The 19,811-nt window shown below is 39.4% G+C and overlaps 1 protein-coding gene across 3 annotated transcripts in view; it reads right to left on the bottom strand.

Annotated features, from left to right (window-relative positions):
* TRIM36 (tripartite motif containing 36) overlaps positions 1–19,811 on the bottom strand; it is a 69,231-nt gene that overhangs the window by 26,242 nt on the left and 23,178 nt on the right. For 2 of the 3 annotated variants that reach the window (XM_069088186.1, XM_069088187.1), the window contains 3 exons: positions 15,108–15,433; positions 12,427–12,573; positions 9,520–9,615 (listed from right to left, as the gene is read on the bottom strand). In XM_069088186.1, the coding sequence (XP_068944287.1) occupies positions 9,520–9,615; positions 12,427–12,573; positions 15,108–15,433 (569 nt within the window). Of the gene's footprint in view, positions 1–9,519; positions 9,616–12,426; positions 12,574–15,107; positions 15,452–19,811 lie in introns of all 3 variants that reach the window. The other variant, XM_069088185.1, reaches the window with a different exon arrangement.

Below are 19,811 nucleotides of genomic sequence, written 5' to 3'. Positions count from 1 at the left end.
AAATAATAAAGAATGAAAAAACAGAAAAGTGAAACATCTTCTAAGAAAAATAACTGATCTGGAGAACAGATCAAGGAGAGAAAATATAAGAATAATCATACTACCTGGAAGCTATGATCAGAAAAAGAATCTTGATACAATAAGAAATAATTAAAGAAAATTGTTCTGAAGCACTAAAAAAATAAGGTAAAGCAGAAATAGAAAAATCCATTGCCACTTGAAAGAGATCCTATGAGGAAAATTCATAGGAATATTGTAGTCAAATTCTGAACCCCGCAGCTCAAGGATAAAATATGAAGAGCAACAAGAAAAAAAATTTAAATATGATGGTGCCACAATTAGAATCACACAATACCTAGCAGCAGTGACACTAAAGAACCATAGGTCTTGGAACACCATATATTAAAGAACAAAAGAACTGGGGTTACAGCCAAAAATATTTAAGAAATTTTAAAGAACCTACTAAAGTTAAGCATAATCCTGAATGAAAAAAAGGACATCTGATCAATTGTCAGACTTTCAGGACTTTGTTAAAAAAAAAAAAACCCTGAACTTAATAGAATATCTGACATACAAGAGCCAAGAGAAACATAAGGTACATACCAAAGACTGATTACAAGGGATTCAATGAGGACACACTGTTTACCTTTTATATATGTAAAATGTAAAACGTATGTTTAATGTTGTCATTAGTAATTGGGCAGTTCATAAAAAAGACTGGGTAGACCTGAGTATGATATGACTTTAAAAAAAGTAAAACCATTTAGAAAAGCTAAAAAGAGCAATTATTTTATACAAATGAGGTACAAGAGGAAGAATCAAAGCAGAGGAATTAGATGGGGGAGGAGGGCTGGTAGTTCTGGTAACATACTTTTATCAGGAATGGGTTTAAGAGGGAACAATACATATATATCTAGAAGAGTGTAAGTCTTCTAAATGCAGAAGAAATAAAACGATAAGGGAGGGGGGAGAGGACAAGGAAGGGAACTCTAGAGGGGAGGGTGAGGGACTAGGTTAAAGGTTGGGGTACAGAAGGGTGTTTAGATTAAAGGATAAACAGCTCTCAATACAACATGTAGTATTTACCATACAAGCTTTCTTGAAATGAAAATTAATGTCTACATATTTTGAATCCTCTCTTATGCTCTGCTATTCACATGACATGCTTTTTTTTTTCTCTTCTTGCTTTGTATTTAAGTTTATGATTTTTTTTCCTTATTCTGCATTTGTGTTCTGGTGTTTGAGTCTAAAGTAAAAAAAAAAAACCCACACACAAAAAACCCCCAATATACTGAAATGTTAAATTATGATTTATATAATATAAATACAAAGAACAATATATATAATATATATATATATAAATACAAGAACAATATGAGAAATAAGTAGGCAGCCAGTTAACAAGCATTTATTTTGCATCGTCACTATGCTAAGGTATACAAGAAAAGGACAAAATACAGTCGCTGCCTTTGAGGAGCTCACAATCTAATGGGAGAGAAAACAAGCAAATAAATATGTACTAAAAAATTATACACAGAATAAATAGGAAACAATCTACCAAGCAAAGTCATTAGAATTAAGAAGAATTGGGAGCCAAGATGGCGGAGTAGAAGCACAACCCTCCCGCGGCTCCGGCTTCCACCCTCCCCAATCCATGTAAAAAGGGGACTCTAAACAAACTTTGGAGCTGCAGAACCCACAAAATGACACAGAGAAGCTAACCTCCCGCTGAGAACAGGCCGGCAGGAATCGGCCAGCCAACGCAGCCGAGCCCAGCACCACTCCGAGGCTTTAGCCCCAGGGCGGGCCTGACCAGCCGCCAGCCAGAGGGACTCCAGATCAGCAGCAGCTGTGGCCGTTTCCAGATTTATCAATACATAGATGCGAAGGACAAGGTGAGAGGCCAATGAAGTCTGGACTTTGGGACCCAGTAAGTGGGAGTGCGTGGCTTTTACACCCCCCACCCCCCCCCAACCTCCCCGGCGAGAAACCGCTGAGACGCCAGCACAGCCTGCCAGCACCGTGGTGGCTTCAGCTCCTGGCCTGCAGAGTGTAGGGGGACCAAGCACCAGTTTGAGGGGTAATCGCTCTTGCTTTAACCTGCTTGGATCTGGATTGCAGTCTAGGGTGGAGGTCCTGGGGTGTGTGTCCAGCTTGCCAGAGCGTGTGGAGACCTCAGAGAGGGCACCCATCTAATACCTCCGGCAGCTGAGAAAACCCCAGCGTTTGGGACAGAAGCTCCCCTGTCTGGTGGCAGAGTCCTACTGTGGCAAAAAGCCCAAAAGTTAAATCATTGAGTGGCAAAATGAGCAGGCAAAGGAAACAAAGCAGACAGAAGATTCCAACATTACACTCCTATTTTGGGGATAAGAAGGAGCAAGGCATGGAACAGGAGGAAATCAGTGAAGTCAGAACTCCTCCACCAAAAGCTTCAAAGGAAAATACAAGCTGGTTACAGGCCATAGAGGACCTTAAGAAGCAGATAAGAGAAGTGGAGGAAAAACTGGGAAGAGAAATGAGAACAATGCAAGAAAATTATGAAATGAGAGTCAACAGCCTGACTGAAGAAAATAATACCTTAAAAAACAGACTGACTCAATTGGCAAAGGAGGCTCAAAAAGGCAATGAGAAGAATGGCTTAAAAAGTCTAATTTGCCAGATGGAAAAAGAATCTCAAAAGCTCACTGAGGAGAATCATTGCTTCAGAATTAGATTGGAGCAAATGGAAGCTAATGACTTTATGAGAAATCAAGATGCTGTTAAACAGATCCAAACAAATGAAAGAATAGAAGGCAATGTGAAATATCTCATGGGAAAAACAACTGATCTGGAAAATAGATCCAGGAGAAATAATTTAAAAATTATTGGACTTCATGAAAGCCATGATCAAAGAAAGAACCTAGAAATCATCCTCCAAGAAATTCTCAAGGAAAACTGCCCTGATGATTTAGAACCAGAGGGCAAAATAGAGGTTGAAAGAATCCACCAATCACCTCCTGAAAAAGATCCCAAAAAGAAAATTCCTAGGAATATTATAGCTAGGTTCTGAAATCCCCAGATCAAGGAGACAATATTACAAGCAGCCAGGAAGAAACAATTTGAATATTGTGGAAACACAATCAGGATAACCCAGGATCTGGCAGCTTCTACACTGAGGGATCGAAGGGCCTGGAATGTGATATTCTGGAGGTCAAGGGAGCTGGGATTAAAACCAAAAATCACCTACCCAGCGAAACTGAGTATCATGTTTCAGGGGAAAATATGGTCATTCAGTGGAATACAGGACTTTCAAGCATTCTTGCTGAAAAAACCAGAGTTGAATAGAAAATTTGACATTCAGATACAAGAAGCAAGAGAAGCATGAGAAGGTAAACAGGGAAAAGAAATCATAAGGAACTTATCAATGTTGAACTATATTTTTTTAAAAGCAATCGGGGTTGAGTGGCTTGCTCGGGGTTGCACGGCCGGTTGTTGTTTCTGGGTGTGGTGCTGGGTGTCTGGGCCCGGATTTGATCCGGGTCGTCCCGGCACTGGGGCCGGTGCTCTTGCTTGCTGAGCCACCTGGCCAAAGTTGAACTATTAACATTCCTACATGGAAAAACAATAATTGTAACTTATGAAACTTTTCTCAGTAGTTGAAGGGATTAGAAATATATATGTCTTTATATGAGGGTATGCGGGCATATGAATACATATGTGAATGTGTGTATATACGTTTACAGGTATACATAGATAGAGGGCACGGGACCAATTTAACAGGAAGGGATGATACTTAAAAGGTTAAATTAAGAGGTGAGAGGAATATAATGAGAGGAGATGGGGAGAGACAGAGTGGGGCAACTATCTCATACAGAAGAGGCAAGGGAATATGGTTACAATGGAGGGGAAGAATAGGAAGGCAAAAGGGAATGGGTCAACCTTATTCCTATTGAATCTGGCTTGAGGAGGGAGGGAAATACACACTAAATAGGGGATCTCACCCTCCAGGAGAATAGGGGGGGAAGGGGATGTGAGGGGGGATGATGGAAGGGAGGGCAGGCTGGGGGGGAGGGAAGTTGGAAGCACCCACTTTTGAAAAGGGACAGGATCAAAGTAGAGAATAGAACAAGTGGGAGGTGGGATAGGAAGGAGGGAAATATAGTCAGTCTTTTACAATACATCCACTATGTTATTGTTTTGCATTAGCCGCACATGTACAACCTATACTGAACTGCTTATCTCCCCAGTGGGGGTGGGTGGCAGGGGGGGAAGGGAATGAATCTGGAATTGAAAGTTTTAAAATCAAATATTCAAATATATGTATATATATATGTGAGTGCATATATATATATATATACTATTATTAATACCATCTTACATGTTATTAAGAAAAAAAAGATAGGCACTGAGGCATAGAGATCCACTGGAAAAGTTAAAACGGGTATGGGAGAAAATATGGGAGAGAGCAGATTGGAGGTGGGGATATCCTGTGGGACTGCTGTTTTGGGGGGATGGGTGGGGGAAAAACGGGGAGAAAATTTGTAACTCAAAATCGTGGAAACGAATGATGTAAATCAGAAGTTAATAAAGCATTAAAAAAAAAGAATTAAGAAGAACTGGGGACAAACTTTCTGCAGAAGGTGGGAATTTCTGTTGGGAATTATAGGAAGTTGGGGAAGTTAGGAGGCTGAGGTAAAGAAGAAGCGCAAATTCTTGGTATGGGGACAGCCAGAGAAAATGTCCAGAGCATCGCAGAGTTGGATGGACTATTGCAATATTTCCAATGTGAGGTGATAAGGGCCTGTGCCAGGGTGGCTGCAGTATCAGAAGAGGGAAAAGGAAGCTTGACAGGCCTTGGCCACACATGTGATCAGGGATATGAAGAAAAATGAGGCGTCCAAGATGACACCAAGGGTGGGAAGTAGGAGGAAGGAAGTAGGAAGGCAGTGGCGCCCTACACAGAAGGGGAAATCTGGAAGGGGAGAGCTTTTAAGGGAAAAGAAAACCAGCTCATTTTTGGACATGTGGAGTTTAAGACGTCTACAGGACATTCAGTTTGAGATTTCTAATGGGCAGCTGAAGATCTGAGGCTGGAAGACAGCAGAAAGATCAAGGTTGGGTAAGTCAGTTTGTTACCAAGTGAAACAGCTATAGAGAGAGAAGCAGCCCTAGGAAACAGCCCTATGGGGCTATTAGTGGGTATGACCAGGATGAGACTACAGCTAAGAAAACTGAGAAGGAAATGTAGTTAAAAAGCTAAAAGCTATAATATCTTAAGTATTATTATTTCCTACTTTATTTTACATAGTCTTTTTTTTACAAGTCTTTTACAGACTTAATTTTATAATTACTAATCAGGGTAAAAAATAATTTTCTGTTATATAAAAAATCCTTACTAATATAGCTTGCAAAAGCACTTAAATCAAAGGTACAGAGAGGTTAAATAATCTGTAGAGAGTCATAACAAATTTTCTGAATTTCAATCTCTTGGTTGATAAATTTCTTTAAAGTAGAGCATTAATGTGTCATTTACTGGCTTTCCACTTCTCCCTCTATCTTCCCATCACCAAAGCCTGGTTTTCATCCAGTCCCTTTGAATCCTCAATTCTCTCCCAGGCCATCTCCTGTACTAGCCACACCCTCCCACCGTTACCACCTTGACCCTTTAATGAGCCAGTTCAAATCTTCATTACCCTCTTCTACCAAGCCCCTTGCCCCCTTATCATATCACCAGTTGTGCCCTACCGACCTTCAGCTGTGGGTACTGTCTACCATCTGCCATCTTTGCTCCTCCACATGCTGCTGACTAAAGGAGGATAAAGTCATACAACCATTCTGAGTATTTTATGTACATTAAAAACTCAACTGGGCCCTCCCCACTGTCAGGCAATCCTTTCACACTTCCCTCATTAATTCACCATCCCACTCATCACAGCTGTTCTTACAAACCTGTCCATCCTTCCTCAAATCTCCCAGGTCTGCCCATGCTCCCACCCTCTCAACTGAGAACTTTGCCTCATATCCTACTTTAAAAATGGAGGCATTGGGAGTAGATAGATGGCACAGTGAATACAGCACCAGCCGTGGAGTTAGGAGGACCTGAGTTCAAATTCAGCCTCAGATGCTTAACACTTACTAGCTGTGTGACCTTGGGTGAGTCACTTAATCCCAATTGCCCTGCCTCCCCCCCCTCCAAAAAGACAAAAAAAAATTGAGGCATTTATTTGCCAAAAGTTCTCCCTTCTTCCCACCTCCTCATTTCATCATTCTGATGCCTTCTGCTGCTATCTCCTCTTTCATCCCTGTCTCACATGAACAAAAGGCCCTTCTCTTTGCCAAGGCAAACCCTTCTACCTGCACAAATGATCTCATCGTATCTCTCTACTCCAATAGATTATCACCTCTATCATCCAATTCTCTCACTTATCTTCAACATCTCCCTATCTACTTGTGAGTAAATGGGCTACTAACTACAAACATGCCCATGTCTCCTACATCCTCAAAAAACCCTCACTTGAGCTTTCTATCCCCAATAGTTATCATCCCAGATCTCTTCTACCTTTTGTGACTGAACTCCTTGTCTACACTGGCACCACTACTTTCTTTTTGCTCTTTTCTTAACACTTTACAATCTGGCTTCTAACCATATCATTTGACTGAAATTGCTGTCTCCAGAGTGATCTCCTAACTGCCAAATCCAATGTCCTTTTCCCAGCCTTCATTTTTTTTTACCTCTCTGTAGCCTCTGACATTATGGATTACCCTCTTCTCTTTGGTACTGACTTCTCTCTCTGTTTTTGGGACTCTACCGTCTCATGGTTCTCCTCCTACACACTGACTCCTCCTTCTCTATCTCGTCGGCTGGACTTTCATCCAGGTCCGCCCACTAGCCATGGATGTCCCACAGGACTCTGTCCTGCATCGTCTTCTCTTCTCTCCCCATACTACTTCACTTGGTGATCTTATCAGCTCCTACAAACTCAATTACCATCTCTATGCTGATGATTCCCAGATACAGCCCGAACCTTCCTGCTGGCCTCCAGTCTTGGATCTCCAACTGTCTATGATGTCCCACAGACATTTTACACTTAGGTCTAAAACTGAACTCATTGTCCCCCACCCCCAAGCACTCCCCTCTTCATAATTTTCCTATTATTATGGAGACCACCACCACCCTCCATCACCCAGGCTCTCAACCTGTCATCCTTAAATCCTCACTCTCTCTCACTCCACCTCTCCCAAGATCCAACCATTTGCCAATTCTTGTTTCAATTATCGTGGATTCTCTCTTGAAAATACTTCCTTCTCTTCTCTCACACTGCCACACTCTGATACAGGCCCTCATCTCCTCCCAACTGAACCACTGCACTAGCCTGTTGGGGGTGGGGGTGGGGGGGCTTGCCCATCATAAGTCTCTCCACTTCAGTTCATCCTCCATTCAGCTACCAAAGTATTTACCTAAAGCACCAGTCCAATCATGTCACCCCCCTAACTCAAAAGACTCCAATGGCTTCCTGTCAACTGTAGCATCAAATACAAAATCCTCTGCTTGGTATTCAAAGCCTTTCATAGCCTAAAATGCCCTATCCCTTTCTAGTCTTCCTGTATCTTACCCTCCTCTCCTCCCCTCAGCATACTCCTCAATCCAGTGACACTGGCCTCATTAACTGTTCCTTGAACAAGACACTTTCATCTCTTGGCTCCAGGCCTTTTTCTGCAGCTATCTCCCATGCCTCAAATGTTCTCCCTCCTCATCTCTGCCTTTTGACTTTCCTGCCTTTCTTCAAGTTCCAGCTAAATTCTCACTTTCTATAGGAAGCCTCTTTCTCAATCTCTGTTAACTTTAGTGCCTTCTCTCTGCTAAATATTTCCTATTTATCCTATAGTTTGTTTGTATATAATTGCTAAGCTAGCCCCAGTAGATTGTGAGCTCCTCAAAGGCAAGTACTGTCTTTTGCCTTTTGGTATACTCACTGATTACTACTATGCATGGCACATAATAGATACTTAATAAATGCTCATGGACTAACTGACTGACAGCTATGTTCCAGGCAAAGAGAAAGGCACTTTTCAGTGTTTTGTATTTTCATACAAAGACAAAAATTACATAATCTCTTCTCTCAGGCATTTTACATTCTATTTAAAGAGATAACATGTACATAAATAAACACTTACAAAACACACAAGATAAATACATAGTAAAAAGATGCTTGTGGCAGAGAAAGAGTATAAACAACTAGAGGAATTAGGAAAGACTTCATGTAGAGGGTGATGAATGAGCATAGTTTCAAAGGAAATAAAGGATTCTAAAAGGCAGAGGTGAAAAGGGCATGGAGATAAGCTAATGCAAAGTTGTAGACATAGGAGATGGAGTAGAATGAGGGAGTATGGTAAGAAGAACAATTTGACTGGACCATGGTGTTCTAAAAGGGGAATAATGTATAACTGAAGTTGGAAAGATAGGTTAGCAACAGGTAGTGAAGGATTTTAAAATCCAAAGGCATATACTTAGTAGAGGAGTGACATGATCAGATTTACATTTGAGGAAAATAGCTTTGGTAGCTACATGAAGAAAGGATTGTAGAGAGGAGAGATATAATCTAAGGAGACCAATTATGAAGCTACTGTCATAGTCCAAGAGAAAGTTATTGAAGACCTAAATTAAGGTATGGTGGTCATGTTAGTAAAGAGAAGAGAATGATGCAAGAATTTGGGTAGAAATAGAGAAGGTGTGTCAAGAGATTAAACATATGGTGGGGAGGAAGAATAAGGAATCAAGTTCAACTCCTAACTTACAAACCTAGAAGAAGGGAGGTAGCTTTGGGACAGAAACAAGAAAGTCTGGAAGAGGGGTGTATTTAAGGGAAATATAATTAGTTCAGTTTGGGACATATTGGGCCTGACATGACTGCAGTATGCCCGGTTTGAAACGTCCAACGTGGAGGTGGAAATACTTGAAAGACTTTAAAAATGAAACAAGGGAAAATATACATGGCACTTGAAAAGTAATATGCTAGGTGGTTGGTGCATACAAAAATTAAAAAGCAATATTTGCCCTCATGAACTTGTAAACCTAGTTTAGGAAATTAGATAAATATGTGAAAATCAAAATTATACTTTAAAATAAGTTTATCTTTTTAATAACTCATGATGAGTATGAACTGAAATAGGTAAGGTAAGTACAGTATTCATTATGGCACCATGTCAATCATCATCCTGTACCACTATCAGTCATTCTATCCTATGAGATAGATTTTATAAAAAAAAAAAACCCACCCCTTTATCCAGCCTATTCTTAACAGGTAGAGATCAGTATAGGGTGTTCACATCTCAAAGGAGAAATCACATTTTTTAAAAGGAAAACAGTGTACAACAGATGCAAAAACAACATTTGTAGTTTTATAAATAAACTGTACTGATCACTTCTATTATATTTCAAAATGTTATTTGTGTAGGTTTTTTTTTTTTACAAGTCCACTGAAAGAGGCACAATCAAAATCCATTTCCTAAATAAGATGCCAAAAGTAGTTTAAAACTTACCTCTGTTTCTTTCATTAGCAAGTTCAATTCTGATATCTGGCTTCTAACCTGGCTCTCCTTGCCAATGAGGTAATCAATGTCCTTTGAAAGCTTTTCCTGTTAAAATATAAATGTACTGCAAATTAAAAGTGTAATTAAAAGGTCTCAGAGATAGAAGGAAATAGGTTATAATCTATTTACCTTCCCCTGGGAATCTGTATTACATGGCTAATAAAAATCAATTACTCACCTACTAAAATATCATTACTCTGAATACACAGGACCATAGATGTTTTACAAAACAAATGTAGTAAAAAAAAATGATATATTAAAAAATAAATTCAATAAACATTTATTAAACACCTACTGTGTGCCAGGCACTGTGCAATTTATTAAAGGTCCTAGTTTACTAAGAATCAATGATTACTTCCCTAGTTCTATCCTCTAAGACCTTTAAGTGAATTGAAAAAAAAAAAAACACCTTTTATTTCTTTTCTATAAAACCAGGTTTGCTAGCAATCCCAGAGTTAACCTCAGCTTGATACATTTTTGAAGCTGAATTATTAACCAATCAATCAACAAGCATTTACTAAGTAATGGGTTATTAAATATTAAAGATCTTCCCTGTACATTTATAGGTCTACATGAATACATATGTTGTTCTTTCTCCTTGAACACAGGTCCTGGTTCCTAGGACTAAAAAAGTTGCGCTGGTCAGTTTGCCCTGGTCAACTTACTCTGATTCCCAGGACTAAAAGATCAACCTGTCCTTGGCCAATTCCTCTTCCTGAACATGTTGGCCGCCCTTCTAGGAACAAATGGAACCTATCCTGTGTCCTTTGGAATACAGACATTTTGCCACATCAATCATGGATGTTTTGCTCCTTTGGACTCTGGCCCAGTCCAGAGCTGCAACATGTCCAGTGCGGTTAATTACTCTAAATCATGTAAGGCTCTGGCAACAAGCTGATAAACTGGCTCAATGCCTTTTTTTTGTTGAAAACTGGCTATAATGTAGATATCCCCCTACTCTCTGGAGTTTCACCCATGGGGAGGACACTCTCCCCAGGATTTTTCCCCAGTCAGGACTCTTGAAACTCAACCAGGGCTCCCCAGCTGCACGATCCAGATGTAGGTGTTCCCCCAATTTGGTGATATATGTAAATATTTCTATTATTCTATTAGGCTTTATCTTTATATGAATAATTCTATACTTCTTTAATCTTGCTTTATATTGTCCTTGCATGCAAAATAAAAGTCATACTGATTTTAATATGGTGTGAGCATGTTCATTATACTGTGCGATCCGACCCTAAAAAGTTAAAGCAGCTACATGTATCTCCTTAACAATACACTAAGTACCTCAATGTCAGGCATTGTTTTCAACTCTGGAGTTACAAAAATAAAAGCAAAAACAGCTCTTACTCTCAGGGAGCTTGCAATCTATCTAGAGGCAAACATACACTCACACACACACACATACACACTCACGGGAAGGAGTCAATCAGGATATTCATAAGCCAGGAAGAACTCTGACTTCACAGACAGGGTGGAGGGTCAGACAGCTGAATAGGGAAGACTGAAGGACCCCCTCCGCCATCTGGACAACAGGCCCAGCTGTGCTGACTAAACTTGGTCCTGGGCTGTAGCTCTGGGTGAGGAGGAGCAAGCATACACCCAGATGATGAGGTAGCAGAAGGACAAGAACCCTGCTGCACAGGAGTACTTGTAAGAGAACAGAATCCCTGGTCTTGTCGTTTCCAGGAGAGAGGGGAGAGCTACAAGTCTGCAGCTGAAGGAGGGACCCCATGGAGCAAGAACATTTGTGGAACTGTATGACTTATGGACCTAGCCTAGCCATGGCTTATGGGTGGAGAATAGTGGCTAAAGCTGAACCTCTGACAGAGCTCAGAAAATTAACAGTAAGAAGAACCTGGGGCCTGAGGTACCATTCCCCACACCTGATTACAATAATAAGCTGCTAAAAATAAATTAAAACAAAATAAAAATAAAGATGAGTAGGCAAAGGTGAAAGAGCCCGACCACGGACAGCTATGGGAATAGAAAATATCTGCGTACTTATTCAGAGGAAGATAGTGAAGCTAAAAAGTTACTTCAACTTTAAAGAGAAACGTCAAATGGTCACGAGTCCAAAAAGAGTTCTTGGAAGAACTTCAAAAGGACTTCAAAAATCAAATAAAAGAGACTGAGGGAAAATTAGGGGAAAAAATAAAAGCAATCCAAGAAAATTATGAAAAGAAAGCCAACCAACTGTAAAACGAGATCAAAAAACATACAGAAGAAAATAACTCCTTGAAAAAAAGAACTGGGCAAGGGGAAGCTAATGACATTATAAGATACCAAGAAACAATAAAATGTAATCAAAAGAATGAAAAATAGAAGAGAATGTGAAACATTTCCTTAGAAAAACTGATCTGGAGAACAGATTGAGACAAGATAATAATTGTTGGACCACCTGAAAGTTATAATTTTTTTTAAAAAGAGCCTTGATACAATATTACAAGAAATTATTAAGGAAAATTCCCTAAGTTCTGGAACAAGAGGATAAAAAAATAGAAAAAAAATCCACTGATCACCACCTGAAAGAGATCCCAGGATGAAAACTTACAGGAATATCATAGCCAAGTTTCACAACTCCCAGGTTAAGGAGAAAATATAAGCAACAAGGGAAAAAAAGTTAAGCACTGGAGCTACAATCAGGATAACACAAGACCTAGCAGGTTCCACACTAAAAGACTGTAAGTCTTGGAACATTATATTTTGTTCACTAAAAAACTGTAAGTCTAGAACATTATATTTTGAAGAGCAAAATAGCTGGGGTTTTGACTATTTGTGTCCCCAGCATTTAGTACAGTGTTTGCACTTAATACTTTTTTTTCATTAATTCATTCAAGAGTCAAGACCTACCTTTAAGGTTTTATAGGCACTGCTAATGGTGGTTACCCGATGGTTTGAATGATTACCACCCAGCTTACAGAGATGGCAAACTGGTCTTCTGCATAATTCACAGTACATGTTTACTCTTTCCATTTCATGTTCTGGGCACATTAAAATCTGTTGAGTAAAGGAAGCATAAACACTGAGAAAGGGTATCTAAAATTACCTAAATTAAAAGAAGCAATAACATTATAAAACCCAAATAAAATAGTAGCTACTACTTACAAACAATGCTTTAAGTTTTATAAAGCATTTTATATATCAATTCATTTGATCCTCACAAAACCTATACGTGGACCTATGATTTCACTGACATAAGGAACTCCCAGAAGAGGAGATTCCTTTTACCAATGCAGGTTAACACCTTCTCTGTGATGAGGGTTCATTGACTTTCACAACACAAACAACATGTGTCAAAGGGGGTTCTTGAACGCAGGTTTCTCCTGGTTCCAAGACTAGCACTTTTATCTGTTGTTCCATATTACCTCTCACAAAAAGAAGACAATCATTAATAACTTAGAATAATTCTTTTATCTTCAGGTAAATAATTTAAATGAACAGATTATTTAGAAGGTATTTGAAATTAAGAGATATTGATGAAAGAAGTTCAGCCATAGGTGTGTTTTCTATATAAATATTGTATTCTTGCTTGGGAAAAAAAAGTTTTATTTAAAATAAACCAGTTAACAAGACTCAAATTGTCCTTGATAGGCATATTTTCACCAAGTTAAAACCACTGTAGTTTAAAATATAATAGACATAATATATTATAATCTAGGATTATCAACCTTAACTGCCAGACACTTTTTTAAATAGACACAATCATGATACACTACTCAAAATTAAAGTTGTAAAGTTAAAATTGGGGGGGACATAACTCATCCCAACTAGAAAGTCCTCAGCATTCCAAAGTTCCTTCCTAAGTGTTGCTAAGGATTAAAACTTCACTTTCAAAATACAAGGTGAACCTTTTTTTTAATAGAACAAAGAAAATCTAAAATTATTAATAAATGGATAACAATTAAAATTTTGGCTTGACATACAATAAAACTTTTAAAATAGGAATCTCTTAGTCATATAATGTTAAAATACTTGAGGAAAGGAACTTGCAGAAAAGATATCATATTTACTACACTACTGATTCTTCCAGACTTTTTCTTCAGTCCCTAGAAACTTCATCTTGAAAGCTCTGTCCACACCTGGACTTCACACACTGGAAGTATCCTTCACTCCTGTGGCTTCTACCTCTGATTGACTTGTTCTTCCTAGAACCTCATCAAAAGGTCAAGGCCGGACCAGTAGTATCTGTTTCATTCTTTGTATCTGTATCCCAAACACTTGGGACAGTGCTCTGTTTAGCTTTGAAGGCTTAACAAATACTTCTCAACCACTGAATGACAAATTAGTTTTACCTGATTTAGTATGAAGTGCTAACTAATCTATTTCCCAAGTTTTGGGGGTGGGGATGAGGTTAATGTTTTGAAGTAAAACAATTTGATTAATTTGAAAACAAAGCTTGTCAGGTTTTTTTAGTCTATTTCCCCTACATTATTCAAAGTAAATTTTAAAGTGCCCCATAATTTAAAGGAGTATGTCTGTCAGCTTCCAGGTATATAACTTTAATTATACATATGCACACCATTACAGATGAACACAGTGTAAGTGTATATATATACATACACACACACATACATATACTCTCACATATATGTATGTATATACACATATGTATATACATACACACCCCTAAATACTTCAGCAATATTTACACCCATAAAGCTAATAGATTTAGATATAAAAAGCCCTAGACTTGAGAGACTACCTGGATTCTAACCCAGACTATCATTTACTAAATCTTCTGCACGCATCAATCAATCAACAAACAAACATTTATTAAACACCTACTGTGCCAGCTACTGTGCTAGGGACACAAACACAAAGAATGAAATAATCCCTATTCTTGGGAGAAAATAAGTATATATAGAATATAAAAAGAATAATTCCAAATAAATACAAGGTAGTTAGAAAGGCAACAGTTGGAAAGAGCAGAAAAGGCTTCATGTAGAAGGTGATGCTGACTAAACTTCTGTTTTCTTTGTAAATGGGTATATAATCCTTATACTATACTACCTAGCTCACAGGATTGATATAAAGATCAAGTTAAATAACATTTTAAAGCATTATACAAATTTCAGCTATTATCATAATGATGATGGATCACACATGGGGTTATAGAGGGAAACAAAGCTTTATGTCAACCACTAGAAATCAGACAGTGTGTTATGATTAGAGAGCCGGACTTGAAGTTGGGAAGACCGGGATTTGAATCCTATCTCCTGCACTACTAGCTGTTTGACAACAAACAAGTCTTTTAACCTGTCTGTGCCTCAGTTTCCTCATCCATCCCTGTCAACTCTTAACCTATTATGCTATGTACCTATAAGCCATGCAAATAAACTAAGTTATGACTAGTCACTGTTAATTCCTCTGTGTTCACTGTACCCCAAAAAAGTCTCTAAATACTTCTACTCCCAAATGCCAATCCCTACACTTAGGATATGACATGTCCTTGTTAAAATACAGACAAAAAATTTGATTAACACTGAATTTTGCTATGTTATTCCCCCCACCTCCATCAAAATCCCACTTACCTTAGGTCTAAAATTAGTGGTTGGGCCCACATACTCATGCTGAGCTTTGACAGTGCCCCACGGATGGTATATTTTGAAGCATTCATTACAGTAGCTTGCGCTGCAGTCCATGCAACTTTTCGTGGATTCTTGAGGCGGAGGTTTGCAGAGGTCACACATAATGGCTGTAGCTGCCCTAGCTGCCTGTCGATATCTTTCCACAATCGTCTCCAAAGTGAAATTGCGAAACAAACCATTGATTCCACGCTCTCCCAGGTCAATATCATGCTCACAGCCAGGGCAGGGAAAAGTAGTTGTCCTAGGAGTCAATGAGCTGCGTTTCCAGCCTGAATAATTGATCATTCCTGATATTTAGTTATAGCAGTGGAAAGATGATTAGAATAACAAAACACAGAATGAAAAATGTTGCAAGAGAAAAGTGTGTGTACACTGAATACACCAAAGACAAAATATTCAAAGGAATAACCTATAAATCAATGCAAAGTATGCAAACTTGCTGTACAAAAGATCAATTACAAAAAACACCTGTATTTTCCAAAATACTTCTTAAGGAGTCAAGGCAGAGTACTTGAAATATCCTCACGGAAGGATCCTGATAAATATTTTTAATGATGCAGAATAAATATCACAAGTCCTGTATACACCGTATATAGCTTGCTTTGTAGATATTTGTTTGCATATTGTTTCCATTGGATTGTAAACTCCTTGAGGGCAGGCACTATCTTTGGCCTCTTTTTGCATCCCCAGCATTTAGCACAGTGCCTGGCACAAAGTAGGCACTTAATACATATTTAACAACTGACTGAAGCCCTCAACTCACACACTTAAACTCTCACTCTCTCTCACGCACACACACACGCACACACAGACAGTCTACCACATAACTATATAGCCATGCAAACACAGAGCCTTACTTGGTTGCACATGCAGCCCCATCACAGAAAATTCCAGAAAGTAGCTGCAGCACTCTTATTGTGTATTCCCCTATTTGTCCAGAATCCCACCAGCTTTGGCTTTGAGAGGAATTAAAAAATATCAAAGGAGTATCCATTAATGGTCATTGTAATGATCCCCAAAACATTCTAAAATAGTCTTATACTAGTTCAGAATTCCTAACATACAATAAGTACTGACTCCTATTCATTATTTATGAAATTTCAGTAGGTAGCATTCTAGTTTTAAAGTACAATCTAGTCTGGGGCAGCTAGGTGGCACAGTGAATAGAGCAAGGCCCCTGAAGTCAGGAGGACCTGAGTTCAAATCTGGCCTCCGACACTGAACACAAAAACTAACCACATGACCTTGGGCAAGTCACTTAATCCCAATTGCCCTACCTTCCCCCTTCCAAAAAGCAAAATAAATAAAAATTAAAAAGTACAGTCTAGTGAAGGTTATATAACATATTCACAGTCATAAAAGATATTAATTTTAACAAAGGCCACAAATCATTTTCTTATGAGATAAAAAACACAAGGATTTTACAAATGAAATTTTTTAAATGTCAAAAAAATATGGAATACATGGAATAGAACCTTCTGGTTCCCAACACTTAATAGTAACAATATTAATGGAAAGAGCTCTGGATTTGGAATCAGAACTTGGTTTTGAATCCTAGCTTTTCTAAGTTTTGACACTGAAAAAAGTACTTGCCATCTCTGGGTTTTGGTTTCCTCAGCTATAAAATAAGGGGGTGAGAGAAGGGTTGTTCTAAAGTCAGAGTTTCTAAACCTTTTTTATGCCATGGCCCCCTTTTGGCAGTTTTGTGAAGCTTATGGACTCTCTCAGAATAATGTTTTTAAGTACATAAAATAAAATATATAGGATTACAAAAGGAAACCAATTGCCAATTGTACTGAAATACTTGTTACATAAATGAAACTAAATATATAAATACGTAACTCAATTAGATTAATGTTATTTCAAAATGATGGCAACTTTTTTAAAATGTAGAAAAATCTAAAAAGTTAAAGGTAGAGAAAGATATTCAAAGATGCTTCATAACATTAATAAAATAAATAATAAATGCAAGTTTTGAAACACAACAGTGAAAATATGATACTTTTTTTCACCTTCAAGGTTTTGAAGGGAGTCTTTGTATTCTGTCTCATGGGTTAAGACAATGAAGCAAGGCAAGAGTCTCTTCAGGGAATTGTCACTGTGCTGGTTCCCATTTAGGGAATAAGAACTGCACCTATGATTTCACTGGTATTGGGAACTCCTTGGTTAGGAAATTTCTGCCAATGCAGGTAGGCATCCTCTCTTCAATTTATAGTCTGAGAGTTGCCTAGAGCACTGAGAGGTTGAGTGACTTGCCCGGAGTCACAGCCAGTGCATGTCAGAGATGGGACTTGGACTTGGGCCTTGCTGGCTCTGAGTCCAACTCTATCCACTAGGCCACAGTGCCTCTCATTTATTTAGGCATAATATTGGGAGGCTGAAGAACGTATTTCCATGTTTGAATATAGTTTGTAAATAAATATTTGAAGATGAAATAAATCTTGATGGATTAATTTTTTTTAAAAATCCACGATAACTATGTGTTAGCATAATGCTTCTCATCTCTTACATTTTGATTTTTGAGAAACCATGGCATAAGAAAAGCTACTGGGGGGGGAAGGGGGAGGGAGGTTCTCTGGTTCTACAACATCAGGGCAGTTTTCTTTGAGAACTTCCTGGAGGATGATTTCTAGGTTCTTACTTTGATCATGGCTTTCATGAAGTCCAATAATTTTTAAATTATCCCTCCTGGATCTATTTTCCAGGTCAGTGGTTTTTCCCATGAGATATTTCACATTGCCTTCTATTCTTTCATTTGTTTGGATCTGTTTAACAGCATCTTGATTTCTCATAAAGTCATTAGCTTCCATTTGCTCCAGTCTAATTCTGAAGCAATGATTCTCCTCAGAGAGCTTTTGAGATTCTTTTTTCATCTGGCAAATTTGGCTTTTTAAAGGCATTCTTCTCCTCATTGCCTTTTTGAGCCTCTTTTGCCATTTGAGTTAGTCTATTTTTTAAGGTTTGATTTTCCTCAGTCAGGCTGTTGACACTCATTTCATAATTTTCTTGCATTGTTCTCACTTCTCTTCCCAATTTTTCATCCACTTCTCTTATCTGCTTCTTAAGGTCCTCTATGGCCTGTAACCAGCTCGTATTTTCCTTTGAAGCTTTTGGTGCAGGAGTTCTGACTTCACTGTTTTCCTCTTGTTCCATGCTTTGCTCCTTTTTGTCCCCAAAATAGGAGTCTAATGTTGGAATCTTCTGTCTGCTTTGTTTCTTTTGATTGTTCATGTCGCCCCTCAGTCACTTGACCCCTGGGCTTTTTGCCACAGTAGGACTCTGCCACCAGACAGGGGAGCTTCTGTCCCAAACGCTGGGGTTTTCTCAACTGCCGGAGGTATTACATGGGTGCCCTCTCTGAGGCCTCCACATGCTCTGGCAAGCTGGTCATGCACCCCAGGACCTCCACCTGTAAGGGTTATGGGATTTAAAGATCTTCCATGCCCCATTGGACTTGCTGACGTAGCAGGAAGGGGCGGAGCAAGAGGAAGCGGAAGCCAAAACTAGAGTTCCTGCGGTGGCTGGCGGTGGTGGCGATGGCGGCAGCAGCAGCAGCAGCAGAGGCAGCAGCAGCGTGAAGCCCTTTTTGAGTTAGCCAGAATTTCTGCTAAGGACTCCTGCTGAGGACTGCCAGGGGCCGGAGCTGCTGGGAGCGCGCTTCCCGGACACTGGGTGGTTGCTGTGAGTGGGGAGAGGAGGACCTTTGCCTGAGGTAGCCTGTTCTGTTTTAAAGGCTTGAAAATGTGGGTGCTTTCTACTTTATCTACCTGTGCCAATGTCATAACTACTCTGATGGCTTTCACTTTCTGGTTTTGGGACTCAGTCTTTTGGTATCTTAATAAATTTTCTAGTTTATTCCCCCATATGGCAAGCATGATGTATTTTGTGATGGATAATTATATCAGCATATCTGTAATCTCCATAGGCATTGTGAATATGGCATTGCTGATATACCACCCTAAACAGCAATCCAGATCCAAGCAGGTTAAAGCAAGAGCGATTACCCCTCAGACTGGTGCTTGGTCCCCCTACACTCTGCAGGCCTGGAGCTGAAGCTGCCATGTGGCACTGGCTGGCTGTGCAGGGAGTCTCAGTGGCTTCTTGCCCCGGGGGCAAAAGCCACGCACTCCCACTTACTGGATCCCAAAGTCCAGACTGCACTGACCTCTCACTTTGTCCTTCACATCTATGTGTTGACAATTCTGGAAACAGCCACAGCTGCTGGTGATCTGCAGTTCCTCCAGCCCACAGCTGGTCAGACCCACCCTGGGTCTAAAACCTCCGACTCACCCAGGCCTGGGCTGGGCTCCCAGAGCGCTTTGCTGGCTGATTCCTGCTGGCCTACTGGGCTGTCCTCAGTGGGCGGTTAGCTTCTCTGTGTCATTTTGTGGATTCTGCAGCTCCTAAATTTGTTCAGAGTCCCCTTTTTACATTGATCGGGGAAGGTGGAAGCCGGAGGCGCTCAGAGGTCATGTTTCTACTCCACCATCTTGACTCTGCCCCTATGTTATTGTTTTGCATTAGCCACACATGTATAACCTATACTGAACTGCTTATCTTCCCAGTAAGGGTAGGTGACGAGGGAGGAAGGGAATGAATCTGGAATTCAAAGTTTTAAAATCAAATGTTTAAATAAATAAATATATA

The sequence above is a fragment of the Petaurus breviceps genome, unplaced genomic scaffold (genome assembly GCF_028583685.1).
Source record: "Petaurus breviceps papuanus isolate PSGF00001 unplaced genomic scaffold, PetGlider_PUasm1.0 184, whole genome shotgun sequence".
Lineage (NCBI taxonomy): Eukaryota > Metazoa > Chordata > Mammalia > Diprotodontia > Petauridae > Petaurus > Petaurus breviceps.
This window is presented reverse-complemented; position numbering and strand designations above follow the sequence as displayed.